At 51.3% G+C, this 26,708-nt stretch overlaps 1 protein-coding gene across 10 annotated transcripts in view; it reads right to left on the bottom strand.

Annotated features, from left to right (window-relative positions):
* Positions 1-26,708, bottom strand: part of FOXP4 (forkhead box P4) — a 153,254-nt gene that overhangs the window by 62,746 nt on the left and 63,800 nt on the right. For all 10 annotated transcript variants that reach the window (XM_074977748.1, XM_074977747.1, XM_074977755.1 and 7 more), the window contains one exon: positions 19,444-19,533. In XM_074977748.1, coding sequence (XP_074833849.1) covers positions 19,444-19,533 — 90 coding nt within the window. The remainder of the gene's footprint in view (positions 1-19,443; positions 19,534-26,708) is intronic.

Below are 26,708 nucleotides of genomic sequence, written 5' to 3'. Positions count from 1 at the left end.
GGGAAAAGGTATCTCCATTCTTGGTTTTGAGCCTTGGGGGCCGGGTCACATTTGCAAACTCTTCTCCAAAACCAGGGAGGCTGTACTCTTACTCGCATCTTAAATGAACGCAGAAAGTCGGACACCAATCACGAAATTTCAGGAGCTGAGGTGGTAAGCAAACCCCACCAAGCTCCAGACAATTGCAAGCACAGATGACACAGCCTGAGCACTCAATTCTCATTGGCATGGCACACCCATAAATCCAATGCTTAGGAGGTTTCTTTTCTTTTGTTTTTGTTTTTAAATCTATACTCTGTATCTTTAGAATCAGGTTTTTGAAACAGAAGAGGTTTGGGTTTAGCTAAAAAAAACAGCCAAACAAACAAAAACAATACATCATTTGGAGCAGTGCTCCCTGTAAGCTGAGTGCAGGGGCAGCCACCCAGGACAGAGTCAGGTGCTGCCCAGCTGATTAGCAGGGCGCCCACAGCCAGCAGCCTGTGTTTCTATTGGTGGTGCACATCCACACATGCCTTGGTGCACATAAACTTTATTCCACCATGTATAAAAAAAACTAGAGGAAAGCCTGGTTTGAATCCGTACACCCTTTTCTCTGAACCCCCAGAAGCCACGAGGGAAGGCGTGGAGTCAGAGGTTTCGCCCATCTCTAAGGTCCCAGCAGCATTTTTTACTGGATGATAGCCAAAGCTTGTCTAACCCATTGCTGCTATGCACCATGCATTTGTTAGCTTGGAAGTGGAGATCCTTGCACTGCAGGGTTCGTGGTATGGACAGATTGTGGAGCAGACAGTGGGCCCAATCCTGTAAGATGCTGAGGCCCTTCTGGGAGCTGCAACTCCCATCCAGCCCAGAGAAGTGGTGGGTACTCAGAACCGCACTCAGGTGGCATTTTTCCGCCCCCTTTAAGTAACGAAAGCTCCCCATCCAGCCCCCCCCGTCTGGGCATGGGCCAGGAGGAGGGGCACGTGGTGAAGTGTAACTGGGCAGCTGGGCCCTTTGAAACTGGGCAGAGCTGTTCTGTCCCTGTCCAGATGCACCCAGGTTTGGCACCCTGAGGAGGGTAACATTGCCCTGCCTGTTACAAATGAGACAGCCCAAAAGCAACAGGGTTCCCAGTCCTCGGATAAGGAATGGGGTGGCCTACAGGAGAGTCCAGAATCCAGGCTACGTAGAGAGCGTGAGTGGCACTGGACAGCATGCTGGGAGTTCCCTACCAAGCAGCGGGCACCACATCAGGCTGGTGAAAGCAGAAGGCAGCCATGTAACCTTCCCCAGCCCAGAGCAACAGGTGGAAAGCTGGAGCCCAAGGCCAGAGAGGGCTAAAGACAGAGAGGGGAGCAGACTGGTGTCTCCAGGGGAGAACAGGAGCCAGGTCTGAGAACGAAACAAGGTGGAGAAGTACTCCAGCTACAGGGCTGTGGGCAGCCCTGGGCAACTTAGGCTAGTGAGTGGGTCGCATGAGAGGCCTTCCTCCATCTCAGCAGGTCACAAGACGGTCTCCCAGCATACGGTCGTTTTGCTAACTGCACTTGCCTACCTAGAATTTCAGGGTGCAAAAACTGAATGGTAGCGGCACTGTGAGCGGCTGTGGGGGGAACGCATGGCCCTCCCAGTCAATGCTGCGTCCAATCAGCACAACCCTCACGTCACCTGCGTGTCACTTAAGTGACACCAGTACGGAAAAAAAACGACTCAGACAGAAATCAGCAGAATCCAGCAACCCTACATGTGGGCAACCGTGAACGAACTGTCTCGTGGGCAACAAGTAGGCTAGTGTGAGGCATGGTGTGAGACGCAGGAGCAGCACCTAGCATCCCAATGGCCTGCTGGGACTTGAGAATGTGTAAGTGCACCATTTGGGCTGGGCTGGGCTGGGCTGGGGAAATATGGCCCGTGGCTGTGGGCTTCTTGTCATAAATGACTCCCGAAAAAGGCTCTTTATGCTGGGAAAGCTTCTGTGAACTGCCTGGGGTCTCTCCAAGCATGGGAAACCGAGGCAGGCATAGCTGTAATGCCACGTATGGGGGGAATGAAGATGGGCCATCATCCCCTGGAAAAGCGGAACCAGAAAAGGGAAATGAAGGTGGCTGGCTGATTGCAGAGCCACCCAAAAACAGGATGGCTTTGAGAAATAAGACAGGCCCAGTACGTCCGTGGCCCTAACCTGGCAAACTGCTGTACGCTGCTCAGCTTTTGAGTCCCAGTAGCACGTTCTCGGGCCCAGCTACTCCACAATTTAGCCCCCAACTGTCTCCTCCCTGGCCTACCTTTGATCTGCAGCCTTCGGGAAAGCGGTGGCGAGAAGTGGCCGGGAGCTGGGGTACAGGGGAGAACCCATAACCAGTATCTTTTGCAATTGCTCTACAGTGAGTTCACCACCCTCTCCCCTACCCCAGGCCCGCCTGCCACTTGCTTAAGTTCTCTTTGGAGACGAAACACACCTATTGAGCTCAGGGCCCCGGAAGACGGGGGAGGAAGGAGAGGCATTTGGGCCCGTCAATCAAACATCACCTTTTCAAACTGGTTCTAGCAGCTGCATTGAAGCAGAACTGGCTGGAAGCAGGCGGGGCCAGGGATGGGGGAACGCTGACCTGGGAGAGCAGAATTTATTGCCAGTGATAAGCAAGGAAGAAGCAGGAGAGAGAACAAGGAAGGGCAAAGGGGTGGAGCTTGCCTAGTGGATCCCAAAGCAAAAGGTATCAAGAGATGCCCGTTTTGAAATACAGCAGCTGCGTCTCCCAAACTGGGAGAAATAGAGCAGCTGTGTCTCCCAAACTGGGTTGTCACCCTCAGGAGCTTGGAAGTGGGTCAGAAGAAGCCTGTGACTGACCTCCAGCAAACGTGTCCCTTTGGGGGATGCCTGAGCTGCTCAGGGCCTGATGTAGAGGCAGAAGGGAAGGATGACTTCCCTTCCCCACTGCTGTCCGGAGCCAACTGAGCTGGGAATGGCAGGGTGGGGGGAGACAAGCACATGGTGCTCCGATACCATCCGATGTGTGTGCTCTGCAAGGGGCTGTGCAGAACAGATCGCAGGGTTTGAGTTCCCAATGTTGGACCTGCAGCCTCTCCTAGCAGCCAAATCCAACTCCCCAGCATGCAGGCTCCACGCCAGTTAAAACCCTGCAAAAAACCCCGTTTCAGTTGTTTTTTGATTGTCAAATTGTTTGAATTTCACAGCATACGCACAGCAGCTGACTCCCTCCCTGAACTGCTGTGAGTTTCCCAACACCCAGGGCTGCTCCTGAGGAGTCCTGGGCCGATGCCATCCCAAGGGGGCACCAGGCCTGTTCTGGGGGCGTGGGAGTGTGTGTGTCACCACACGGTGCAGCTGTCCTGGCTTAGCCCAGCCCAGAGCAGGGATCAGGGCCCTGTGCTCAGCCCAGAATTGGGCTAACTTCACCATTTCTGTGAAAATGCAATTTATACAGAGCCTTATTCATAGTATGGGTCAGACTGTGGGAAGCTCATTGGGGGAATCCGCCCTCCTTCCTGGCTGCCGTGCAGCCCCCCCTCCCTCCCATCACTGCTGATTTTAAGTTTCCTTTAACATGATTTAGTCACTGGAAAACCAGGAGTAAGAGCCAGCACCATCTGGGCCAACCAGCTCTCTGTAAGCCACACTTGGAAGTGCTCCCCGGACCATGGCCCTCGTTAGTGTCTCTCACAGCAGGCACCGGAGCTGGCTCACGGCTGCTCCTTGTCTCTAGGTACTGAGCTCACTTAGAGAGGAACGAGAGAGCACTAGAATGGGTAAGGTGGAGGGAAGGGGACGCTGGTGGCCAGAACAGGGAACAGAGGTGGCCAAAGACTTCTCCGCTGTCAGATTTTAGAAGCATCAGGCTTTGCATGAGACATGAAGAACGTATCAACCCCCTCTAGTGAACTCTTATTTCTGGATGAAATTAGTAACCAATAGAATTACCATGCCAAGGACCAGGCAGGCTAGGAGAGCTTCCCAGGCTGACTTCTGTTACATTACTATGCACATCTACGAGCCCGTGTGATGTGGGCAGTGTTGGATGTTAAGTCCTGAGCATGGGTTCTGACGCTGGCTTTCACTCAGGGGGACAAGTTTGGGAGCCAAAATATTGAGATGGGGTCTGAAAATTTGACAGCCCCTCCTCATCCCCTGCCATGTCCATGCTGCAGGCAGATGTGACCCCAGAATATTTTGCAAGGGGTTGACCCTGCAACTCTGGCCGAAGGGAGCACCTGGGAATGGAATATTCAGCTATTACTGTATGTGGGGCCAAGGGCCACGTTACCCGTGTAACGTTCACCTCTAAGGGAAACCGCATGCAGGACAAGCCCTCTCTGGGCATCTGCAGAAAATCTCTTCCACCTAAATCAATTTTCCTAGATGCTCCATGTCATCATGAGAGCAGGGAACATCCGCCTGCCCTTCCATGGAGACTCCACGCTAGACCAGTCTGAGCCAGAGTGCCCCGGTGATAGCGGAGGGCCAGATTACCAGGACTGGAAAATCCTCTTTGCTCTCTGGTCCTGCTGGAGACACAGCACGTGTTGGGCCTGGGGAGAGGAGAGCTCACTTTCAGCCGGTGGCCCGTTACCGTCTACCTTGGTCCCAGACTGAGCCAGGCAGGGAGCTACTGAAATAACGCTCAGGTCTCTGACCGCTAAAGAGCTGCCCATGTCCAAGGCCGGCATTTCCGGCAGCCATCCTGCAAGAGAGCTGCAGTACCCTCTTGTTGTCCGCAGGAAGCGCTTGGCCTCAAACACCACCATTCACCTTTTTTGACCCTGCGAGTGGGCAAAGTGGCCTCCAAAGTCCTCTTTAAACTTACCTAAGCCCCACATCAGCCGCACACTACAACTCCCACCCCCACCGTGAAAAGAGCAGTGCTGAGCTGGGGCTGACGGGCGGCTGTTCCAGGGACTAAGATTGAGGGTATTGGATGGACACTCTCCTGTCAAGACCTGCCCCTTTCGAACAGGGCAGATTTGTGCAACAAGAGTGCAGCAGACCACCGCCCATCCCGCCTAGACCAGGAAGGGCTGCAATTTGGAAAGCAAGGTGCACTCATTCGTTGCTACGGTGCTTCTCTTAGGCAGGAGGTGTGACCTGTTATCTGTTTCTAGGTGTACCTGAAGGTACGGGCTTGGACCGAGGGCATAACTCAGGGGGCGTCCAACCTTTACTCATTGGGGCCACATGGCAAATTTTTCCATGTTCCAGGGGCTGAACACAAAAGACCCCAAAACCACCACCACCACCACCCTGTCCCCAAACTTAACCCCTCTCAACCCCAAACCACCACCCCCAGACTTAACCCCCCCATCTTCAAGCTGTCTCCAGGCTACACTCACTCTCTCACTCTCTCTCTCTCTCTGCAGTCCCAAGCTGACCCCAGGCTTGACCCTCCCTGCAGCCCCAAACCACCCCCACCCCCAGGATTTAAACCCTCTCAGCCCTGAACTCACTCCTACCTACCTCCCACAGGAGCTCTGCGCACTCCCAGCTGGCCTCCACTGCCCCCGCCCCCCCACTGATCTCCCTCCCAGCAGCATCGGGGAGGGACCAGTGCTGCAGGCTGTGCTCCACAGTGGGCAGCACCACTCCCAGGGACCGCTGGAGGCAGTGGAAGGACTCCAGCAGAGTGGCTGCTGGGGAGCAGGGTCAGCGCCAAACCCTGAGCGGCCGCAGGGAGCTGCCAGAGCAGTGAGTAGGGCTGCGGCTTGACCCATCCTGAAGGCTCTGCAAGGGCAGTGAGGTGCTGCTCTGGGTTCCTGGTGCCCAAGTGCCCAGGAGCAGCCGGTATGGGGCAAGCTTTCAAAACTGCACCTCACACAGCACTGCAGGCCAGCTTCTGGCTTGTGGACCACGTGTTAGAGACTCCGGGCCTAACTCTTGGCATGCACAGGGCTGCCTGTAGCCAAGGATCTCGAGGCAGAAGACTGCTAGCCCCATCTGACAGACACAGAGGTAAAGCAACTTACCTGTGCTCACTTTTCAGCTCAGAACAGAGCCCAGGAACCCTGGCTGCCAAGACCTTGCTGTAAACCACTCCAGCACTTTCCTTCCCCCAGCTAGAGACAGAACCCAGGAGTCCGCACCTGGTTTGATCTCCACAAAGCAGATCCGGCCTACTTAAGAGACCTGCTCCTTCCCCTAAGGGTCATCTTAGCAGCTGGGGGGCAGCACAGCTCAGGCAGGGAGACAGCCTCCCTGGAAGCTGCTCCCCCACTATCCTACTGGCCTACCTGAGTGGGAGTTTGCTGAAAAGACTGCAAGGTCTGTCGATTTAGCCAGGCTTTTTGAGTGAAGGAGGAGCCCCAGAGGAAGCTGAGTTTCATGTGCCTTCAGATCTCTCTCTCTCTCTCCCCCTCTCACTGTCTCCCTCCATTGACTTCTTGCAAAAAGTTATTTATTAATTGCTTAGCCAGAGATCGCAATTGGTGCATCGCAGATGAACATCAGCCTAGGAAATTGAGGCTGCAGGAGCACTTCAGCCATGCAGGTGCCAGACTGCTTGTACTCCTCACTCTGGGACGAAGAGTGCAAGATCTACAGGGGCAGTGTCCATCTTTTTGTTTCATGTCTGTACAGCACCTAGCACCAGGAGATCCTGGTCCATTACTGGGGCACCTAGGTGCTCCTGTAATGCACATCAGAAATCATAAATGCTAAATTAGTCCCTGCAAATAGCTGCCCAGACCTCCTGACATTGCAACACCTGCAAACGCTCGGCCATGGAGATTAAGCTCGTCACCATAGGGGCTCAATACTAACCTGTCAAAGCCACTGCCTTGCAATGCGGAGTCCAGGCTCTTTTGCTACCTTGGCAAGGCAGCTCATCACCAGCCTCAGCAGAGTTTCTGGCTCCTGCTGTCTGTCCACTGAAGGAATTAAATGAGATGCCCAGTTTGAGGAGCTGTGTCACCACTTTCCCTAGCCTGGTATGTTCTCTGACTCGCAGGCTGTCCTCTTACCCAGTGGTGGATGCTCAGTGAATCAGAGTCACAAATCCCTGCACTGGCAGGACCAGGAAAGCAAGAGAGCAAGGTCTGTGCCCGCTGGCGGGAAGCTAAGCATCTCGCTAATTTCCCCTTGCCATTCATCAGCGGGCAACGTGCTCGGAATGAGAGCCTGTAATTAATCGCTCATCCGCATCCCCCATCCCAACTTCTTCCCCCGCCCCTAACCGCCACGCAGTGCATTCCATTTGATACACGTTCACTGGCATTTTCAAAATCGGAGGCATTCTAATTACCGGAGAGTTATAACACCTTCCATTTCTCGCCCGGCGGACTGACACCCTGTCAAGAGCAAAGAGAATTGCCAGAGGTTTTGACAACACTAATTGCCCCTATAATCTAAAAACACAAAGGAGAGGCGATTAGTCGTGAGGGCCGCAGCTCTCGATCCGACACGAGGTTTTCACAACGTTACAAGAAAACAAAAGCAGCGCCTTTTAGGGTTTGATGGCTGCTAACAAAAGCAGAATTGTATTTTCATACAACCTTTGTCTGCCTTAAATGGCTTTCCCCTTTGCGCTACGACGCCGAGTTGACATGGGGAATGGTTCTTGTGGCTTCTTGAGAAGTGGGGGTGGAAAGGAGAAAAGCCAGGTACCTGGGATTTGGTTCCCACAAGATGCTTGGTTGAGGCTGAAGATTTCCGCTTCCAGATCTTTTACTGTGTGGGGGAAAGGTTCCGGTCTCACTGCCCCATTGGCTCAGGTTGTCCGTCTGTCAAGCCCCAAGAATGTAAGAACAGCCATACTAGGCCAGACCACAGTTCAGTAGCCTGTCTTCTGACAGCATCTAATGCCGGGTGCCCCAAAGGAATGAACAGAACAGCCAACCATCAAATGCTCCTTCTGCCTCAATCATCCACTTCCAGCCTCTGACAAACACAGGCTAGGGACGCCCTTCCTACCCATCATGGCTAACAGCCATCGATGGACCTGACCTCCATGAATTTACCTAGCTCTTTTTTGAAACCTACCTGTTGGTAGTCTACATACAACAGCTGGGTGGAAATTCTCCAGCTACCAATCATGGGACTGGAAGGAACCTCGAGAGGTCATCAAGTCCAGTCCCTTGCACTTATGCAAGGGCCAAGCACCATCTAAGACCACCCCAATGGGTGTTTGTCTAACCCGCTCTTAAAAATCTCCAAAGATTTCTCCATAGGCAATTTATTCCAGTGACAGGACGTATTTCCTACTGTCCAACCTAAAAACTTTCCTTGCAGCAATTTAAGCCCATTGTTTCTTGTCCCATCCTCAGAGATTAGAGGATAATTTTTCCCCCACCTCCTTGTAGCACCATTTTAGGTATTTGAAAGCTGTGATGTCCCCTCTCAGTCATCTCTTTTCCAGACTAAACTAACCCAGTTCTTTCAGTCTTCTCTCAGAGGTCATGTTCTCTAGACCTTTAATCATTTTAGCTGCTCTTCTCTGGACCACCTCCAGTTTCTCCACATCTTTCCTCATATGTTGTATCCAGAACTGGACACACTACTCCAGCTGAGGCATAATCAGCACAGCGTAGAGTGGAAGAATTCCAGGTGGAAGTAAGATGTTTAGGTTTAGTGACAAAAAGTCAAGATTTGCTCCCAAAGGAGGAAATTTTCTCCAAACATATTAGATTGGTTGAAAACCCAAACAGTCCATCACACACAGTTTTATTCAGTCTTACTGGGTACTGACGTAACTGCCATCTCTGTGATAACCGAGCTCCTTCCAACCTTCAGGGTGCCCTTACAATGCACATATAGGGGTGTATTATCTCTCACTTCACAGAAAAACAAACTAGGTGAGTCATGAGCACTGTCAGCCAGGGTTAACTCACGCTGCGGCCGAGATCTCCTCAGGAACCAAAGATTCTCCAGTCAAACCTAGAGGCAGACAAGGGATGTGGAACAGGTGCTGAAAGGGCTTGGATGTAGCACTCTCTTACGAAGGCCACCGTGAACATCTAGTCTTAGCCAGCAGGTCCATGAGGTAAAAAGACATGAAGGGATTTCATTTGTTGCTGACACCCAGGTCTCTCTGTACTTGAGAATTAAGCCCAGAGCCTGGGCGAGATCGGGGTGAGCATGAGAACACAGGGGCAAAAGCCTCAAACCTGAGATCACGACGTGTGAGGAAAAGCCAAAGAGAAGCATTGGCAGGGTTATGTCACCCTCTCTCCACACAATCCCCATCATTTGTAGTTCCTCAGGGAATTAACCAGATGCCCCACTACTCAAACTCAGCAACACCCCAGGTCCCACAGCTGTCCATGCACAGGAGTTGCATGTCAAGCCTCCTACCTTCCCAGGCCTGGTAACAGCCATACCCAGGTGCCTAATGGTATTGGATACTGTGAAGACGAATTAACTCAGCAGCTAGTGGGTGTGTGTAGGGCAGGGGACAGGCTTCTTGGGAGACACGGTCACATGAGCCAGGCTGCCAAAGCACATCTCACGTGGCTATTGCAAGATGCCACAACCATTATCTGGCTACACTAGAATTGTGGCTCTTGGCCACTTACTGCTACAGGCTGGTGCTTTAATGACCCATACACTGTGTTCTAAATCGGGGATAAACTTAGCTCCCTCAGAAAAGCACAATGTGCACTCCTGGGGCACAAGAGATTAATGCTCAAACCTGTCTGACAGAGCACCAGGGGCTCAAATCCCAGCTGGGTAGAAGGGAGATCCCATCCCATAAAGGGCAGCATTCCGTTTGTTATTAACCATCACCCCCTTCTCCTGCACTTAAATTGTGGCGGACGGCAACACAGTATGGGATTGCTGTGGCAGAGGTGGGTTTTTCTTCTTCTTTGCACAGCACCAAGCACAGAATTGCAATAGCCTATCATGGTTGTGTGTGGCAGGTCAAAAATTGAGGCACATGAACCACCAGGGCAATTTGGAAGCCTGTGTAAGCACTCCACGGAGCTCATCACTGTTCCCTATAAGCTGAGCACTTGGGCGGCTGTCCAAGAGAGATTCAAATGCCTCCCTGCTGACTAATTTCTATTGGAGGTGCACATGTGCACATGCTTCAGTGCACATAAAATTTATTCTGCACATGGATGGAAAAAATTAGAGGGAACTTTGGCACCCACTTCCCCGCTTTCTAGATAGGATATCTGCAGCCAGCCAAGAGCCGCCCTCCCCTGAAAGCTGAACTTTCTCCTTTCTTCAAAAATGAACTCACCAACAACCACCACCACCACAAAACTTTTACCCGGGCAGCCTGGACTGTGCCAAGAATGGCCCGTTGTGTGTGTCACAGCTGGCATCTGCCAGATCGCAAGCTAGAGAAGGGGATGACGCATTTCCTGGCCTACTGCCATTTCATAAAACTGCTTACTAACAGCTTTGGCCCTTTAACAAATGCCTTGATGTCGTATCTCTGATTTGAGAACAGAATCGGGGGGGGGGCTCAAAAAGGGTGACTTTCTGAGCTGTCTTGGGTGTAATCCCGCCATGCTGCAGATAGGGGAGTGTGGGGGAAGAGGAATAACCAGTCTGTGATGGAAAACAAGACTCATGTTAAAGGGAAAGTTCTGCATTCGGTCTAAATCTGAAGCAAGTTCGCAGAAGCCAGTGGAGTTGAATGGTATTTACACCCGCATTGCAGAGCAGAATTTGATCATGGGGACAATTACGGGAACAAGAGCTCAGGACTGAACATGCATTGTGAAAAATAAACCTTCCTTTGCAACCCAGAAGAGAATGTTCCTTCCAGATCAGGGTTGAGGTTCATTAGTGAAGCAGAACAGGAAAATGGACTCTGCTGACTGACCTGCCTTCTTGCTTTGAGTCTGACTTACTGGAGCAGTGTAAGAAAGTCCAGAATCCAAAGAAGGAGGAAATTAATGACTCTGCCCCCAGCCTCCACACACACATGCTTGGAGTTGATGTCTCTCCTAGGAATCTCACAGCTGTGGAGTAGCACAGGAGGGGAGGAGAGATACCCATGATTGTAGATCAGGAACATCCTTGGAAACACACAGGTTTGATCTTGAGAGATGCAATTTGTCTTTACAAGTCGGGGCTGGGGCTGTTCCCACTAGCTCGTGGAATATTAGAAAACCCACAATTTGCCCAGCATCAAAGACTTAGATGATGGCTCTTTGGCTTCCATGTGAAACAATGTTTATCAAAGGAGCATATTTCCAAGGAGCTGGGAAACTACAATAAGCATAAAGGGCACAGGTGCGATAATGGGCACTAGGGTCAGTAAGTTAGAGCATTTAAAAAGAAAGGTCTGTAATAACTTTTCTTGCCCAGCTAAACCTTTTCCACATACCCCAACTGAAAAGCTAATGTAAGAGAGCAAGCTCAACTGCATGGCTATGGCCCTGTAATCTGTGGCATGCAGACAGTCTCCACTTCCTTCCGCAGGACAGCACACAAAGCTTCTTGCCCTGGCTCCCCCTGGGCTTGTGGTGCTCAGAGAAGCACATGGCCATTGCAGCTGGCTTCTCTGATCAGCATGCAGGGGCAGGGCAGGCAGGGAGCCTGGCTGAAGCTCTGGTGGCTCGGCGGGTTGCATCCGGCCCATGGGCCGTATTTTGCCCACCCCTGCCTTATAACATGAGTAGTCAGCATAAGTATGAATTGCTACAAATGCAGAATGGTCTATCTGGAGTGATCTCAGAGGTATTTATATGGCCCCTCTCACACAGTATCTAAGCACCTCACCAAGTACAATTATACCCATTTTACTGATGTACAACCTGGGCCTCAGACCCCCAAGCTACACAGGCACTGCTGTGTTCAGTGTTACAAAGCCTAAGTGATTTAGAAACCTCCGCCTCACTTTCAAAGGGGCTTATGCACTTATGAGACAAAAACCCCTCGAGAGCGGATGGGATTTAGGCCCTTCAGCATCCCGACTGCTTTTTAAAACAAGAGATTGTCATTGCAAGGCGGAGTACTACAACCCTCACACACTTCAAAAATCTGGCCCAGTCACACAACCTGCGTGACTCAAGCTCACCTGGGCCAAGCAGGGGGCTGAAACAATCCCCAGCTAGGATCGTCACCACTGTACCAGTCTTCCTCCTTCTGCTTCACACATTCTGCATTCTCTCCGCACTGTTGAGAGTGACTCCATGGGGTGCGGTGGCACATGGGAACCCAGCCAGCAAGGCTATGCGGCCTTTCTGGGCAGAACAGAAGGCAGGGGCAAGTAAGTGGACGAAATGAGGATGCACCTGGGTTGAGGGCAGCACGTGTGTTTGATCTTTCAATCCCATGTAAAAGCTCTCAATATGCTGTAAGAGCTGACCTGCTGGCTACCTTGACAGTGCTGTGCACACCAGGAGGTAGAAACTAATAGCACCTAATTGGACTGAAAGTCAGCATGAGTTAAAAGCAAGATGGCTCATGTAACCCTGCACGGGGAGACCGTGCCTCGTTTGAACACTCCCCAGGGCTGATGATCGTTTTAAAAATCTGGCTCCTTACCAGGGCTTCCCCTCATTTTTTCCATCCCTGGGTGGAACAAATTTTTGTGCACCGAGGCATGTGCAGATGTGCACCACCCATAGAAACATGCTGCCAGCTGTGGGTGCTCTGCTAATCAGACAGATGACACCAGAATCTCTCCTGAACCCAAGTACTCAGCTTACAGGGAACACTGCTCCTTACATGCACGCGACACCCCAGGCAGAGAAGGCATCACACCACATCCCAGCCAGCCACCGCCTTGGGAGTGGACATGGCTGACAAAATGGATCAAAACCCAAAATCATCCCTCTGAGACAGACCCTTGAGTGGGGCACTCCACTCCCTACCCTTTGGCCCCCCTCGTCCAGCTCATTAGACCAACAAAGTCTTACAGCACTGCAGTGACTTCTTGGACGCCTGCTATCCAAACACTGGTGCTGTCCTTGGAGCACCTGGGTCCCCTATCTGGTGTTATTCTGGTAGCCTGCAAGGTCCAGATTGAGCCACCGGTGAGCGATCACTATTGATCAGAGGCCAGCCAGCCCAAGGGATGAGGATACTGGAGAACGGGAAGCAGAACAGGGCACTGAAAGTTTGAGTGGGAAACCTCAGCCCTGTACCAGCAGCGGTCAAAGCGGCTGCTTTATTTTTCCTCGAGAGGGAACGCGGAGGGGCCAGTATTGATCTGTCTTCATTACCCATTTCACTCAAGTTTCAAATCAACAAAATACACTTTTCCGCTCCAGCGCCCTCCCTGCTGCAGCAGACAAAAGAAAAGCAATTTCCTGCCGTTTGCGCCAAACTCTCTGCTCCTTCCTTGGTGCCCTTCTTCCCTCTCCTCTGACGGACACATTTCTTGCCCGAGAGACACCACCCCGCAGCCACAGGGGACAGGAGTCCTCCGCGCAGGCAGAGAGCAGGATGGGATGTTATCTACTGGCTGGCCACCTGCTCATCCATGCACGGGCTTCTAGGCTGACAGGAAGGGGGAGGGCAGTTTCTGAGTCAATGTACAACCTTCTTGCCCATGGGCTCAGGCTCTATATTCATCCACGGAGCAGATGCATCATGGGGCAGTGGTAGTGTTCCCTGTACCGGAGCACTTGGGCGGCCACCCAGGAGAGGTTCAGGAGCTGCCCAGCTGACTAGCAAAGCACGCACAGCCAGCAGCATGTGTTTCTATGGGTGGTGCACATCCCCATATGCCCTGGTGAATGTAACATTTATTGCACTCATAGATGGAATAAAATTAGCAGTGGCATAGAGGGATCCCAACTGCCTAGTCTCCAGTAGGGACTGGAAATAGGCTACACAGCTTGACACATCTGGGCCTTGGGTCCCAAATGGCCAAGGCTGACAAGGACCCAAAAGAGTTCCTGCCAAATGGCTGTTTGGCAGCAAATGGGCAATGAGTTTGGCCAGCCTCAGGCCAGATGTCCATGTCATAAGGTGCTGTCCACTTGTGGGGCAGGCCAAAGAGCAAGGAGGACTAGGGATCTTAGTGCTTCTCTTACCCCTAGAGGGTGGCCCATCCAAGATACGCTAGTGGGGCAGCTGTCAAGGTCTCTCTTACACCTGCCCTGAAGGTCCAACAGAAATTTCAGGCTCCAGGCCCAGCATTCCGATAAGTCACCAGCAGCAAACACACTTTTAAAAAGAAGTCACAGATGTTGACTTCCGACCTCCAAAGCAGCAGCTCTCAGCCTATTTACCACTGTGGGCCACATACGTAGCTCTCTACTGTGTTACATGGGCCACAGCAGCACTACCTGTATGGCCTGGAGGGTGTCCCGGGGGCTGTAGCTTGTGCTGATTGGGCTGCAAGTGTTAAGGACCATTGATCCAGAGTCACACCTACTGGGATTCAGACTGAGCCTCTCCCCATCCCATCCCACACTGAGCCAGTGAATGGCCATCAAATACTACATTTCATCCATCTGGGGACAGGGCTGGATCCAAACCAGTGACTTACCCCAAAGAGCAGTGGCTCATCCCCAGCTTCTTCGCAGCTGTAGCAGTTCAGTGGAAAAGTTAGGTGCAAGAGGGAGAGAAAAGGAGAGCAACTTGTCTCTGGAGCTCTCAGATCCAGCCTGAGACCCCCATTCACGTCAGACAGAAGGGCAGCTTCTCAGCTCCTTTCCTGATCGACAGCTTGAGACTTGGTGGGATGGGAACACACATCCAGTCCCCATCTCCTCCAGTCTCTCCAGCCCTGCGACATCACACCCCCTGCAAGGCTGCAGGGCACCGTACATCTGGTGTTTTACCAGCACTTCTTGAACTGATTCCTCCAGCATCATCTATTGCCACTGAAGTCAACAATGTGCTTAAAGAGAAGGCCTCAAAGGCCAACAGCAGCTCTGAGGACATGTTTCAGCCTGACTGGAAGACTATGTCCCTTCATTTTCCTTTTTGAGCAAACTCCAAAAATCTCCAAGGGAAATGCTGCTGAAAAAGTGGGGATTATCATCTGGATTTAACTAGGTCAGGTGTGTACTGAACCCCCAGAGCCTGTTCCCTTCAGTACCGTATTAAACGGTGCTGCACATCACAGCCAAGAGGGGAGCTGACATGGGGGGGATGGCTCCGTAGCCAGATGTCCCTGCACAAAAAGGAAAGGCAGGCTTGCAGAGCCCTGCTCACCACTTCCGCTGCACTAGGGGCGCAGGCGGGACCAGTCTCTATGGCCCACTTCAGCATCTGCAGGGAGGTGCTCAGCAGGTCTGAGAATCCTCAGCTTCCTGTGCCCATTGATGTGAAAGGATCAGGCCTCTAGCCAGAGAAAAAGGAATTAACTGGGAGAGCAGAGCAGGGTTCCCTCTAATTTTTACCATCTCTGGGCAGAATAGATTTTATTATGTCCACCAAGGCATGCTCAACTGTGCATCACCAACAGAAACTCGGGCTGTTGTCTGTGGGTGCTCTGCTAACCAGCTGAGCAGCCCCTGAATTTCTCCTGGGCAGCTGCCCAAGTGCTCAGCTTAGAGGGAACCCTAGAGCCAGCCCACACACCTAACTCCTGCCACGCCAGTGAGAAAACACCAGGGTTGCAGAATCCGTCCCTTCAGGGGCCTAATCCTGAACAGGTGCTGATCACCTGCATCACCCACTGAAGTCAATGGGAGTGATGGGAGCTTAGGCAGCTCACTCATGAAAATCCACCCTTCCTGCGCCCTCCCCTCTCCCAGCTGGCCTCTGATTCCTTAGTGAGCTGAGCTAGGAGTCTCCCCAGCCATTCCACGCTTGGTGGAAAAGCCCTGCTCCCACCTTCTCACCATACACCAGCCTCCCTCCCCCACCACTCCTGTCTGAAGAAACCCTCCTGGTCAATCTCATCCACACCATTCCCCTCTTAGATAAACTTCCTTTCAAAGGAGTCTGCTTAATCCTCTATCTCCCCTCCTTCAGATCCTCCCTCCAGCCGGGAAGGAGGGGGCAGGGAGAGTGGCTGTTGACGGAGGAGCTATTCCTGACTCATAACCTAACTTTCACAAAGTTCTCTTGCAACACACAAAGGCGGGAGGAGGGGAGGGCGAGAGCCGGACTCTGAACAAGGCAGCCAGAGGGATGGACAGACAGCGGCAGAAGGGAGGGGTGAGACAGAAGAAGAGACCACAAGAGAGAAAGCAGACCACGAAGGACTGCGGGTGAAAGGGAAGATAAACAGGCGGTGACAGAATGAAAGACACACACCGTGGGAGAAGAAACAGGAGGGAAAACAGAATGTGAAAGAGAGAAATGGGGGGGGACACACAGAGAGAGAGAGAGAGACGTAACCGGAATCTGACTTCACTCTTACTGTCTTTGTTCTTTTGAGATATTTTCCATCCAATGACTGCATTTCCTTCCTGAAAACACGATTGGAAAAAGCTGCCCACTTGTGCGAGAGAAGCCCTGACTAATTATTGCTGCTAATACAGCAGCTGTGTGATTTCCCCCATCCGTTCCCTCTTCACTTTCGAAGCTATTAAAGACAGACGGCAGCAGGTCCACTAGCCCAGCAGGGGGTCTGCGCCTCTGAGACCTGTGGGACATGTTTCCAAGTGGCTCTGGACGCCCTCCCTGACTACTCAGGGATGGAGGTTTTCTGGAGGGTTTCAAGCTGGCAGCAGAGATGGGAAAGATTTAGGTCATCCAGCCCAGGATGCTGTCCCAGGGAAGGAGGGATTCCCTCCCCTAGTGCTTTGTCCCAGCTAAAAATGCAGAAGCTTTCACACAACGGGACTTCCACTACTCCTGCCGATACACTAGCCCTACCCAATGGCAGCTTTACCCCTCAGTTTTAGCAGCTTTCACCAGGCCCCACACAGAGATCTGCGTGAGCGGAAGCATGAGGTGGGGGCAAACCCCCTCCATGGGTACCGTGTGTTGTCTTCCGTTTGCCCAGAGAGGAGAGAGGGGAGACCCTGGGCGTGGCTACTCAGAGACACGCTCTCTTGCTCCAGCCTCAGCGATCAGCCAAGGGAAGGAGAGAATGAGGCAGCCCTGACAGAGAGAGATGGGAGGCAATTGTACAGATTGTGACAAAACAGGGAGAGGAAGGAAAGAACAATACGCGAGGTGGGAGTGGGGGGCTGTGAACGTAACTGATCGTCAGACGGCCAGAGGAGAACAAACGGTGATAAAACTGCCCCACCCATCTCTATGGCTGGGGGAGCAGAAACCCACCGTCCCTTCCCTCCTGCTCCCTGTCCGCCTCCCACCTCCAGTGTTCTTCACACTGGTCCTGCCAGCTCCAGCCAGGACCTCCCTCTCCAGAAAACTTGTACAAATTACTTTCCTTTGTTAATGAAACCCACGCGGACCTAATAAGGTGTCCTGTTGTTCACTGATGTGTTTCATTAGCCCGAAGGGAGAGCCTGCCTGTGCAGCGATTTAAGTTATCACTTCGCATCCATTTGAGCCTTGCCTCTCTTCACCCCACTCCTCCTCCCCCCAGTAGTGCCCTGTCGATGCCAGTGTAAACCACCCTCGTATTTGTCTCCCTCCAGTGGCTGGCCTATGTTAGAGGATAAAGACCTACTACTGCTACCACCTCATGAGTTATGCTTTCAGTTCTGCAGGTGGAGCCCTGCACAGACACAAAATTTGTGTCTGCATCCCCAAAAGTGAGCCATGGAGACCCGCAGGGATATCCGTGGATGTGGATACTTGAGGGTATAAAGCGGATATTCAAGGATTTGCAGGGATCTAGCTGCAGGTCCCAGCTTAAACCATACTGCCAGTACTTCCCCCTAGCATTGCCTGTGATCCCAGCAAGCTGCCTCTAGCAGACAGCACCCTGCCCCTGGCAGCTATACCTCCTGGGAGGGGCCAGTGCTTCACCCTTCCCTCACAGCACCCAGAGCACTAGCTGCCCTAGAATCTCCCCTCCTTCTCCCTGCCCAGCACATATGCCTGCTGGACCCTCCCACTGGCAGTACAAACCAAATGTACCCTGTCCTTCAATAGGGTCGAACCTCATGCAGGAGTCTCTGCTTCCATCTCTGCCTTGGCTGCCATCCAGGCTGTGCCCAGACAGCTACAGAGCAACAGGACCCACCTGTGCAGAGAGGGGTGAGTCCCAGCACATGCCCTTGTGTTTAACTGGTGAGTCAATTGAGCGCTTATGAAAATGAGGAATGAACAGGCCTGGCCTGAGCCAGGGAGACCAACAGTAGCTGCTGATCTCTCGCTCCGCAGATGTGCCGACATCCCTCATTCCTGACCCATAACACCTTCCTCCTCCGCTTGGGATCCCAGATCCAGGCCAGCTGCCTAAGATGCAGGCAAATGGAGCCTTATAGGAGTCCACCAAACGCAACTTCACTCATGACCTAGGCCACCTTTTAAAGCCAGATCTGCAGAGGTGTAACATTTGGGTCAATAACCCCCATCTGATTCTTTAACTTGGCAACAACCTCCCATCCCCTGGCCCTTCATTCCAGGTTAGATGATAAAATAAAAACTGTTCCTGCCCCTCCCTCACCAAGCCCCCCACATATGCCATGGCATAAGCCTCTTCATGATAGATACCCTTCCCTATGGCCCCAGGATATATATGTGTATCACTGTTGCTCTCACACACACTGCCCCACAATCCCAGATCTCCCACAGGCACTAATATGACACTCCCACACCCCTCTCCAATCACATGCCCATACCCCCTACACAGCTAATTAACACACACCCACTGAAAAACAGCCTCCCACCACCAGAACCTGACCTTGGTCACAGCATCCACAGGAGAATGCTTCCTTGAGTGAAATAAAGAAGCCACAAGCTGGATTTGGAATAGCTGTCCTAATCCTCCGCCCTATGCACCCATTGTCTGGCACCAGCAGCCCCAGCCAGGGAACTCCTGGCATTTAAACTGCATCCCCCATCACCTTCTCTTACAGTGAAGCCCAAGGACATGGACAGACTCCAAAAAGCTGTCGAAAAGGAAGGCTGGAGTAGCACTGGGGGCCAGAGGAAGCAACATAAGGATGTGCCAAAAGTGTGGACACCTGGGAGAACCTTGCCCAGGACTGTCCCCATTGGACAGCAGTAATCTGTGAGGAGGTGGCACAATTTGAGAGGTCCTGCAGCAGCAGAGATGAGGAGAGGCAGAGAAAGAGAAAGGAGTGGCAAAAACTGCCCTGAGCCCCTCCAACAGCTACCAACCCCTGCTCCTTCTGGGATGTGGCCTGCGGGGCCAGAATCAGACTGGTCAGCCATGAACACACTCACTACTAAGAAGATGACATGAAGATGCCCTACTTCTTATCAAGTGATTGCTGAGATGGGATCTTTCGGGTGTTTTCCAGCCCTAGAAACTAGGGCCGGCAGTGTGAAAGCATGCGGGCGTGTCGGGGAAGGGACGAGCCTCCCAACAGCACCTCTTCCAGGAGTGCAATCCCACTGCAAGCCCATGACCGAGGCAGTCTTGGGATGCCCACCCCCAGCACAGAAACAGAGCTGTCCCCAACCCTGGGGAGGAGTTCTCTTTCAGCTACTAGTCCAGGTCCCCCAAGGGTTTGCCTGAAGGTGCTTCTCTGCCTCACCTGGACTGCAGGCTGCTTGTTCTCATTGCTGCTTGGAGAGGTCAGACCCGTGGCCTGCTGCAGAAGGAACTGTCTTGCCACCTGGAGAGCCTGAAAAAACACAAAACCAAATGATAATAGGGTGCTGGTGGCAGTTAAGTTCGTTTCACGCTCGGCTCCCTCTCCTGGTGCCGCATCTACCTGCATGTGCACTCACTATCTAGACACCATCCAAATGGAGACAGGCCCACCAGGACAAAGCTGTTTAGTGACACCCTCAGGGCCTAGCTATGCTGCACCAGCGGCTGGCCCATGCTAGCTGACTCAGATACGCAAGGCTCTCACTAGGGGGCTATTTGATTGAGGTGTAGTTGATCAGACTGAGCTCTGAGATCGTCCCAGCCAAGCTGGCCTCCACCCCACCCTGAGTCTGAACGAGGCCCCTGCAACCATACAGCCTTTGACCAAAACCTGAATCAGCTGGCTCTCCGGGGCGGGGTGTTAACTGCAGCGTAGATGTACCTGAAGAGCAACTGTGAGAGAGATAGTGGGATAACGTGAGGAAAGGCGCCCAAAGAAAGCAGCTCATTTGCTAGAACTAGCCTGGTCTGCTTGCGTTAGGAAGAAGGTGGCCTCAGGATACCGGGCTTGGACTCAGGAGAGGCAGGTTCTAGTCTTGGCTATAATGGATTCTTCCTGCACAACCCCGGGCAAGTCACTGCCTGGCTGTGACTCAGCTGCCCATCTCTACAATGGGGATGCCAATGTTTGTCTACCTCACATGGGGGTGGTAACATTCGTAGGGGTGTGGGGTGGAGGCAGGTAACTGCCAGAGGAGAAGATCACATAAAGAGCAGGATTTCACCCCAAATGAACAACTGGTGAAAGAATGTGGACAACCTGCAGACAATTTTCAGCCATGTGGGAGAGGAGCTGAGTGGTGCTTTCTTGCGATCCCACATGAATCTGTTTATTTTATAGGTGTCTGCCTGGAAAACAGTTATTACTTTCCTGAGCCTTCGCTGATTTGTTTTCAATAATATTCACTAAGTCACTTGCATTCACTAAAAAATGAAACACTTCGCTGGCATTAAAGAAAAGCCTGAGTTGGGGAGCTTGCCAGTCAGGCTTGAGAATGCAAGGAGGAGAACAAGTGCAACCCCATCAAACGAGCACACTGGGGCACAAAGGAGAGGACAGCAGCGAGCCTGAGCACGAGGAGCACATGAGAGAAAGCACATGTGCAAAAACACACAGAAGAGCCAATGGGCTCACAAGAAGCGCTGAAAGATTGCAAGTGTGAGAAAGAAACTGAGAAGGTGGCACAAGACAGAGAGAGAGAGAGAGAAGCACAAGACAGAGTGGTTTCATTCAAGAGCTGAGAGCAGGCAAAGAGAAGGGAATAACTTCTAACACAAACAATCCTGTGCTACTCAGGGCGGCTGCTCCCAGGTCCACTTCCTCCTAGTTCCTTATTTTTACTTTTAAAGATTTTTTTTTTGGAGGGCACCTTTCTGAACAACAAAGTCATTGTAGTCCTGCCTGCAAGACAGGTTTTTATTACAGCGCAGAGACAGGAGGGGGGAGCAGAGGGGGAGAGGTCGGAGGGTCATAGCCCAGCTTGGCGCTGCTGCAAACAGCATGTGGGTTCCAGGGAGCTGTCAGCGCCACAGCCGTAAATCAAGGCTCTAGCTTCCAAAGGCGGCCCTGCGCTCCGAGGCTGCGGAGGCACTTGCAGGGTGTGTCCCAAAGAAAGAGCCGCTTGTTAATTTTCCACATTTCCAGCTATAAAGAACAAAGTTACTTTCCGTCAGGCATGTCTACGTTATATACTGTACCGTATGCACTGTTTGGAGGGGCAGCCAAATTTACATATAAGCATAGAGAAGTTAGCACACTCACTTGCATACACCCAGAGTAATTATATAGACAAATGCATGTGAGTAGGGGTAGGGCACATAATACAGTCACAAATGTAATTTGTATAGCATAGTATTGCTATATTAATGAACATGCCATTTCAATGTAATCTGTGTTGTTGTGTGTACATTACACATGACCTAGTTGACCATCACATATGTACAGTATAATTATATATTCATACACATACACTCTGCATAATTATCTACAGGTTAAACCTCTCTAATCTGGAACGCTCTCGCCCAAAGTCCGTAATCCAGCACAATTTTAGTAAGCCAGATGACCACTTAATCATAGGTGTGGCAAGTTTCCCACAGCCCCATAAAGTTTGTTTCCAGCCACCAGCCCTGGCTCTCAGTGTTCTGTGCTGTTCTGTAGCTGTAATTTACCCCTACATGTCATTTAAGAGTAAACAGTGGAAGTGTTGGTAATGTGCTATACAATATTGACTTCCTATAGTCCAGCAAATTCTTGTGTCCAGCCAGGTCCCGAGGGTGCCAGATTAGAGGTTCAATCTGTGTTTAATCTTCTTTTTTTGTGTTGACCAAACATGCACAAACACTCAAACCCCTCTCTAGCAGCCATCTAATGGACCATCAGAAAAGATTAGCCAGCTACTGTTTAAAACCTGGGTCTAATTTAGGTCTTGCATATACAGGGAAGTTATTTTGCAGTAAAGCAGGGTGTGAATTGAAAGTGGATTAGTCAGTCTGGATAAATAACTGGATAGTTATTCTGAAGTAAAATCCTAGTGAAGACAAGGCAGTGTGTTTCCATGTGTATTTGTACAAGGCAAACCCCACCCTCTCCTGGAGTCTTTAGGTTGACCTGCTAAGTCATTATTATTTGTTTTACTGTTGTGCCTGGGGACTTCCAGTCACGGGCCAAGAGCCATTGTCAAGGCACCATGGCAAGAGAGAGAGTTTTTGCAGAGGAATTTTAAACTGGCAGCAACTCCCAAGCACACCAGGAAGAAGCACCCAGGGGCTTGTATGAAAACGTAAACGTGTTTAAACTATCACTAACCATTTAACTTGGGATAACTAATCAGATCAACAAACATGCCTTCCCCACACCCTTAGTGAAGGCAAGATCACAAAACTTCCTTCTCCAGGAACCCTGGGGCTGATGGGTCTGTGCAAAACTGTCAAAAGATTATTTGCGCCTGAAAAGTCAGTGCAGTTTCTACCCATATGGATAATGAACTTTTTAATTTGTGCAGAGAAAACCTGGAGGGAGGGAGGGAAGGAAGGTGAAAAAGGCTGATCAAACCTGAAGATCTTTGCACAAGCACCTGGACTCAAATAAAGCTAGTGCAAATTACTATTATGATCACAATTATTACTACTATGACCACAATTCTTGCTAGCCTGTAGCAGGGACAGAAGATGCATTACCACCCACTTGGAAGTGACACCTCTGAAAGCGTTTACCTATGTAACCGTAATTACACGGATTACCTAGTGATATGTCCGTTAGAGGTATGATTCTTACACAAGAGATACACAGCTGCAACATCTTGAGTGGAAAGAGTTGCTCTAATGGTCCTGAATCCAGTACAGCAGATTTCCTTTCCCATATGGCAATAGACAGTCCAGACTAAGGGTAAGTATATACTTACCAGAAGATCGTCTCCTTCAGGGTTGATCTTCTGGGGTTCTATTTACTGCACCTAGTAGGGATGCGCTACATCAAAAAAACAATCAGGGCTCTACAGTTGGCCCTGGAGCTCCTCATGGCCGCGAGGAATAAGGGAGGTCAACAGAGTTTCTATGATATGTTGATTCCAGCTATACAATTGTCATAGCTGGAATCGCATATCTTAAAACCAACTCTTCAGCCTAGTGTAGACCTGCTTATGAGATCTTTAAACCTCCACCAGCCCTCACTGGGAGGGTTATACCTTTAATGATAAAATAACGGGTGTTCAGACAAGCTGCAAAATTAATGTTAAATTCTCCATTCCTCCCATCTGATTGTGGTTTGTACAGGCTGCAGATTACAGTCTCCCCCCATTTAGACAATTTCCTCTGGTGTTTGTATGGGTCTTTCATATGGCAAAAGGCAGAGAAACGTCAAACCTCAACAAAGAAATGGGAAAATATCATTGTGAAGACAACAAAAAAGTTTAGAACCTGAAGCTACTTTTTACGATTCCTTTTGTGAAATTGACTAGATTTCAAGCTGGCAGCATCCTTTTCAGGAGCAGAACTTCCATGCCAGCCACAGGAGGAACTCCAAAGGTACCCAGGAAATACCACCAAGCTCTAGGGAACCTGCATGTGGTTCTTTGTAGTATCACAAACAGATCTCGACATCTGTAGGGCTGTACCTCAGTCTGCTCCCCATAGGCCTTAAGTGTTAATATCACTTCCATCATCTTGGACTGTTTCCCTTCACTGCTACCACACAGCGAGGTTATGCTGTAGCCACTTTTGCCCAAGGACCACCTCACTTCACCACACTGTCCTAAGAGGAAAGGCAGACTTTGGTTTGGAGTGAGAGTACTCAGGTTTTATCCCCAGCTCTGCAAGGCCTACGGTGAAACCTTCAGCAAACCCATTAATCCCCTCTCCCAAGCCTCAGTTTCCCTCCCTGTCAGTGGGGGTGCCACTGAACTTTGAGGGGAAGCTGTGAGGCTAAATTAGTGGATCTTGGCACAAAGTGGTTTGAGACAATTTTGCAGAAAAGGTGGGGATCGGGGAGGGGGGCGGAAAGGAGGGAAGAAGTGGCTCTCTCCAGATCAGACATTGGTCAGCACCAATGCTCCCTCTATTTCTTTTCTTCCAAGGTAGGATACATTTTGTTTTGTGCACCAAGGTGTGTGCACCACCAATAGACAAACATGCTGCCGGCTGTGGGTGCTCTTCTAACGAGTTGGGAGGCACCTGAATCTTAACTTACAGGGATCCCTGCTCAGCACCAGAGTCCAAAGAAGAATCCGTGAGTGCCATCTACCTGTTCCCATCCTCCCGCCTGCCCTGCAGGCTAGCCACTAGCTAATGCAGACTGCCCAGAATTCTTCCCCTCTCCAAACTTTCTGAATTAGTTTCCACAGCAGCCCTCTAGCAGTTGAGCAGGAGACAGAGAAGGAAAGGCACACACCCAAGAGAAGAGAGACAGAAGGAAGGCAATGCTGCAGCAGCGTGATTGGGAAGCCCAGCTCCCCAAAAGAGACCACGCTGCTGTAGGCAGCGGCAGTGTGCTCTGAGACACCCAGTTTTAACTGCACGAGCCACACAAGGGGAGCTTTGTTCACAAGGAGATGGCAGGACAGCCCCTGGTTTATGAGGCTGTGGGAACCCTTTAAAGTCGGTGCGAGTTTATTAAACTGGTGAATTACTCCAACAAGAAGAATACAGCTCGTGCCAACACTAGCCTGTGTGTCAAAAGGGCACTGAGCCAGGCTGATCCGGGGCAGGGGGAGCTGGGATAAACCCCCACCGTTTGGTGACAGGGATGCCTGTGACGCGCAGGCACACGTGCGCAGAGGGAGGCGAGGAGGCGCGGATGGAATGCAGGCGGCCCACCCCAAACAGGCACTCATGGGGGAATTTAATTCACTCCCTGCTGACTCTCTCACTTTGTTGTGCTCTGAAGCACGAAATTACAAGAGTTACAGGAAAAAATGACATGGCCTTACAATCTCACGCAGGGGCCTCCCCGTGACAGCAACGCAGCTCGCCCAGAGGGGCAACCTCCGTCTCTCCTCCCTCTGCCAGTCCTGCCAGATGGCCAGAGAGCGTAAGGAAGACAGCAGAAAAGTTACAGAGGTATCTGCCAGGCGGGAGGCAGTGGGCAATGTTCCCTGCATGCCTAGTGCTTGGGACAGCCACCTTGGAAATATTCAGGGACTGCCCAGCTGATTGGCAGAGTGCCTGCAGCTGGCAGACTCTCTCTCTATTGGTGGTGCACATGTAATCACGCCTTAGTGGACAAAATTTACTCTGCACACCGAAAGAAAATATTAGAGGGAATACTGGTGGCAGGGCACAGATTTCCCTTCTCACCCCCCAAAAGGAGGCTGGCATTGGTTTTGTTTTGGTGTGGTTGAGGGGCCAGCATTTTTCAACCTGGGACAGCCAGCAGCATACAGGTATGACTGGGAGGCTGAAGTGCAACCTCCCAGCTCAGCTGGGCTGAGATGGATAGAGGGGAAGAGACCACCAACGCACTATGAGTGAACTCCCTCCTGGGTTAGAGTCACTGATCCAGTCACACTGCACAGGGATGGCCAGACAGGACCAAACCCCAGGTACATCTATCCCACCTGTTGTCACCTCAGCCATTGCTGCACCTGCTTCAGCACTAGACAGCGTTCCCTATCAACTGAGCACTTGGCGGCCACCCAGGAGAGATTCGGGTGCCACCCAGCTGACAGGCTGCTGGCAGTGGGCGCTCTGCTAGTGTTTAATGGTACACATCCACACATACCTTGGTGCATATCAACACATTTTTTCTGCCCATGGATGGAAAAAGTTCAAGTGAAGACTGGTGCCAGGGGCCAGAAACCAGCAGTGACTGGATGACTTGTCACTAAGGAAAATTTCCTTCTAACCCTGCTGACTGGACTGAGCTGCAAATGCAAGTTGCTTGTCACCTTACTGACCAGCCCAGTGCCCACAGGGACTGCTTTTGCATGACTGAAGTCAACACAGAGCTGGGCTAAGCTTGCTGGGTTAGAACTTTACAGAAGGTGAGCGGTACCTGGCAAAACCCAAGGCCTTAACCTGGTTCTGTGGGGCAGCTGTCCAGGAGGATGGGGACCCACGGAATTAGCTTTCCATTCCACTCACAGCAGGAGTGGTCACCTGGATCTAGAACAGCTGCTGGCCAGAACAGAGATGCACTAGTGTAGTTGCATGGAGGGGAAACCAGCACTTTGTTCCTGCTAATCAGAGACAGAGGGGTGGTAATGGCATGATCACACTGGAAAAACCACTCATCTCCATCTTAATCCCCAGATGACCCATTTTTCCAGTCTATGAAAGGCTCAGAGACCAGCCCAAACCATAATCCTGGTTCTCAAAGCTGTGGAACCTTGTGGGAGCAGAACTTTAGAGCTATGGGCCATCTATAACAAAAAAATCAAGAGGTCACTCTCCAAGCAGGTCATCATGGAATATTCACGGCCAGCCAGGATGATGGTACTCCACTCCCATTTTAATTCAGGAAACAATGACACTGCTCTTACAAAAGTCTTCCTGGATCAACAGTAGGTACTTTTGACACCAGATTCAAGCCTGGGGCTCCCACCACGACCAGAAGAACCTTCAGAAGGGAGTACAGATGAAAGGCAAGTTTTTGCGACAGGTCACCTGCACTTACTAGCCAGAGGATTAGCTTTGAAAAGCCACGCTTGAAGG

This window comes from Carettochelys insculpta, chromosome 26 (assembly GCF_033958435.1).
Source record: "Carettochelys insculpta isolate YL-2023 chromosome 26, ASM3395843v1, whole genome shotgun sequence".
NCBI lineage: Eukaryota > Metazoa > Chordata > Testudines > Carettochelyidae > Carettochelys > Carettochelys insculpta.
Note: the sequence above shows the minus strand (reverse complement) of the source record. Positions and strands in the feature narration are given on the sequence as shown.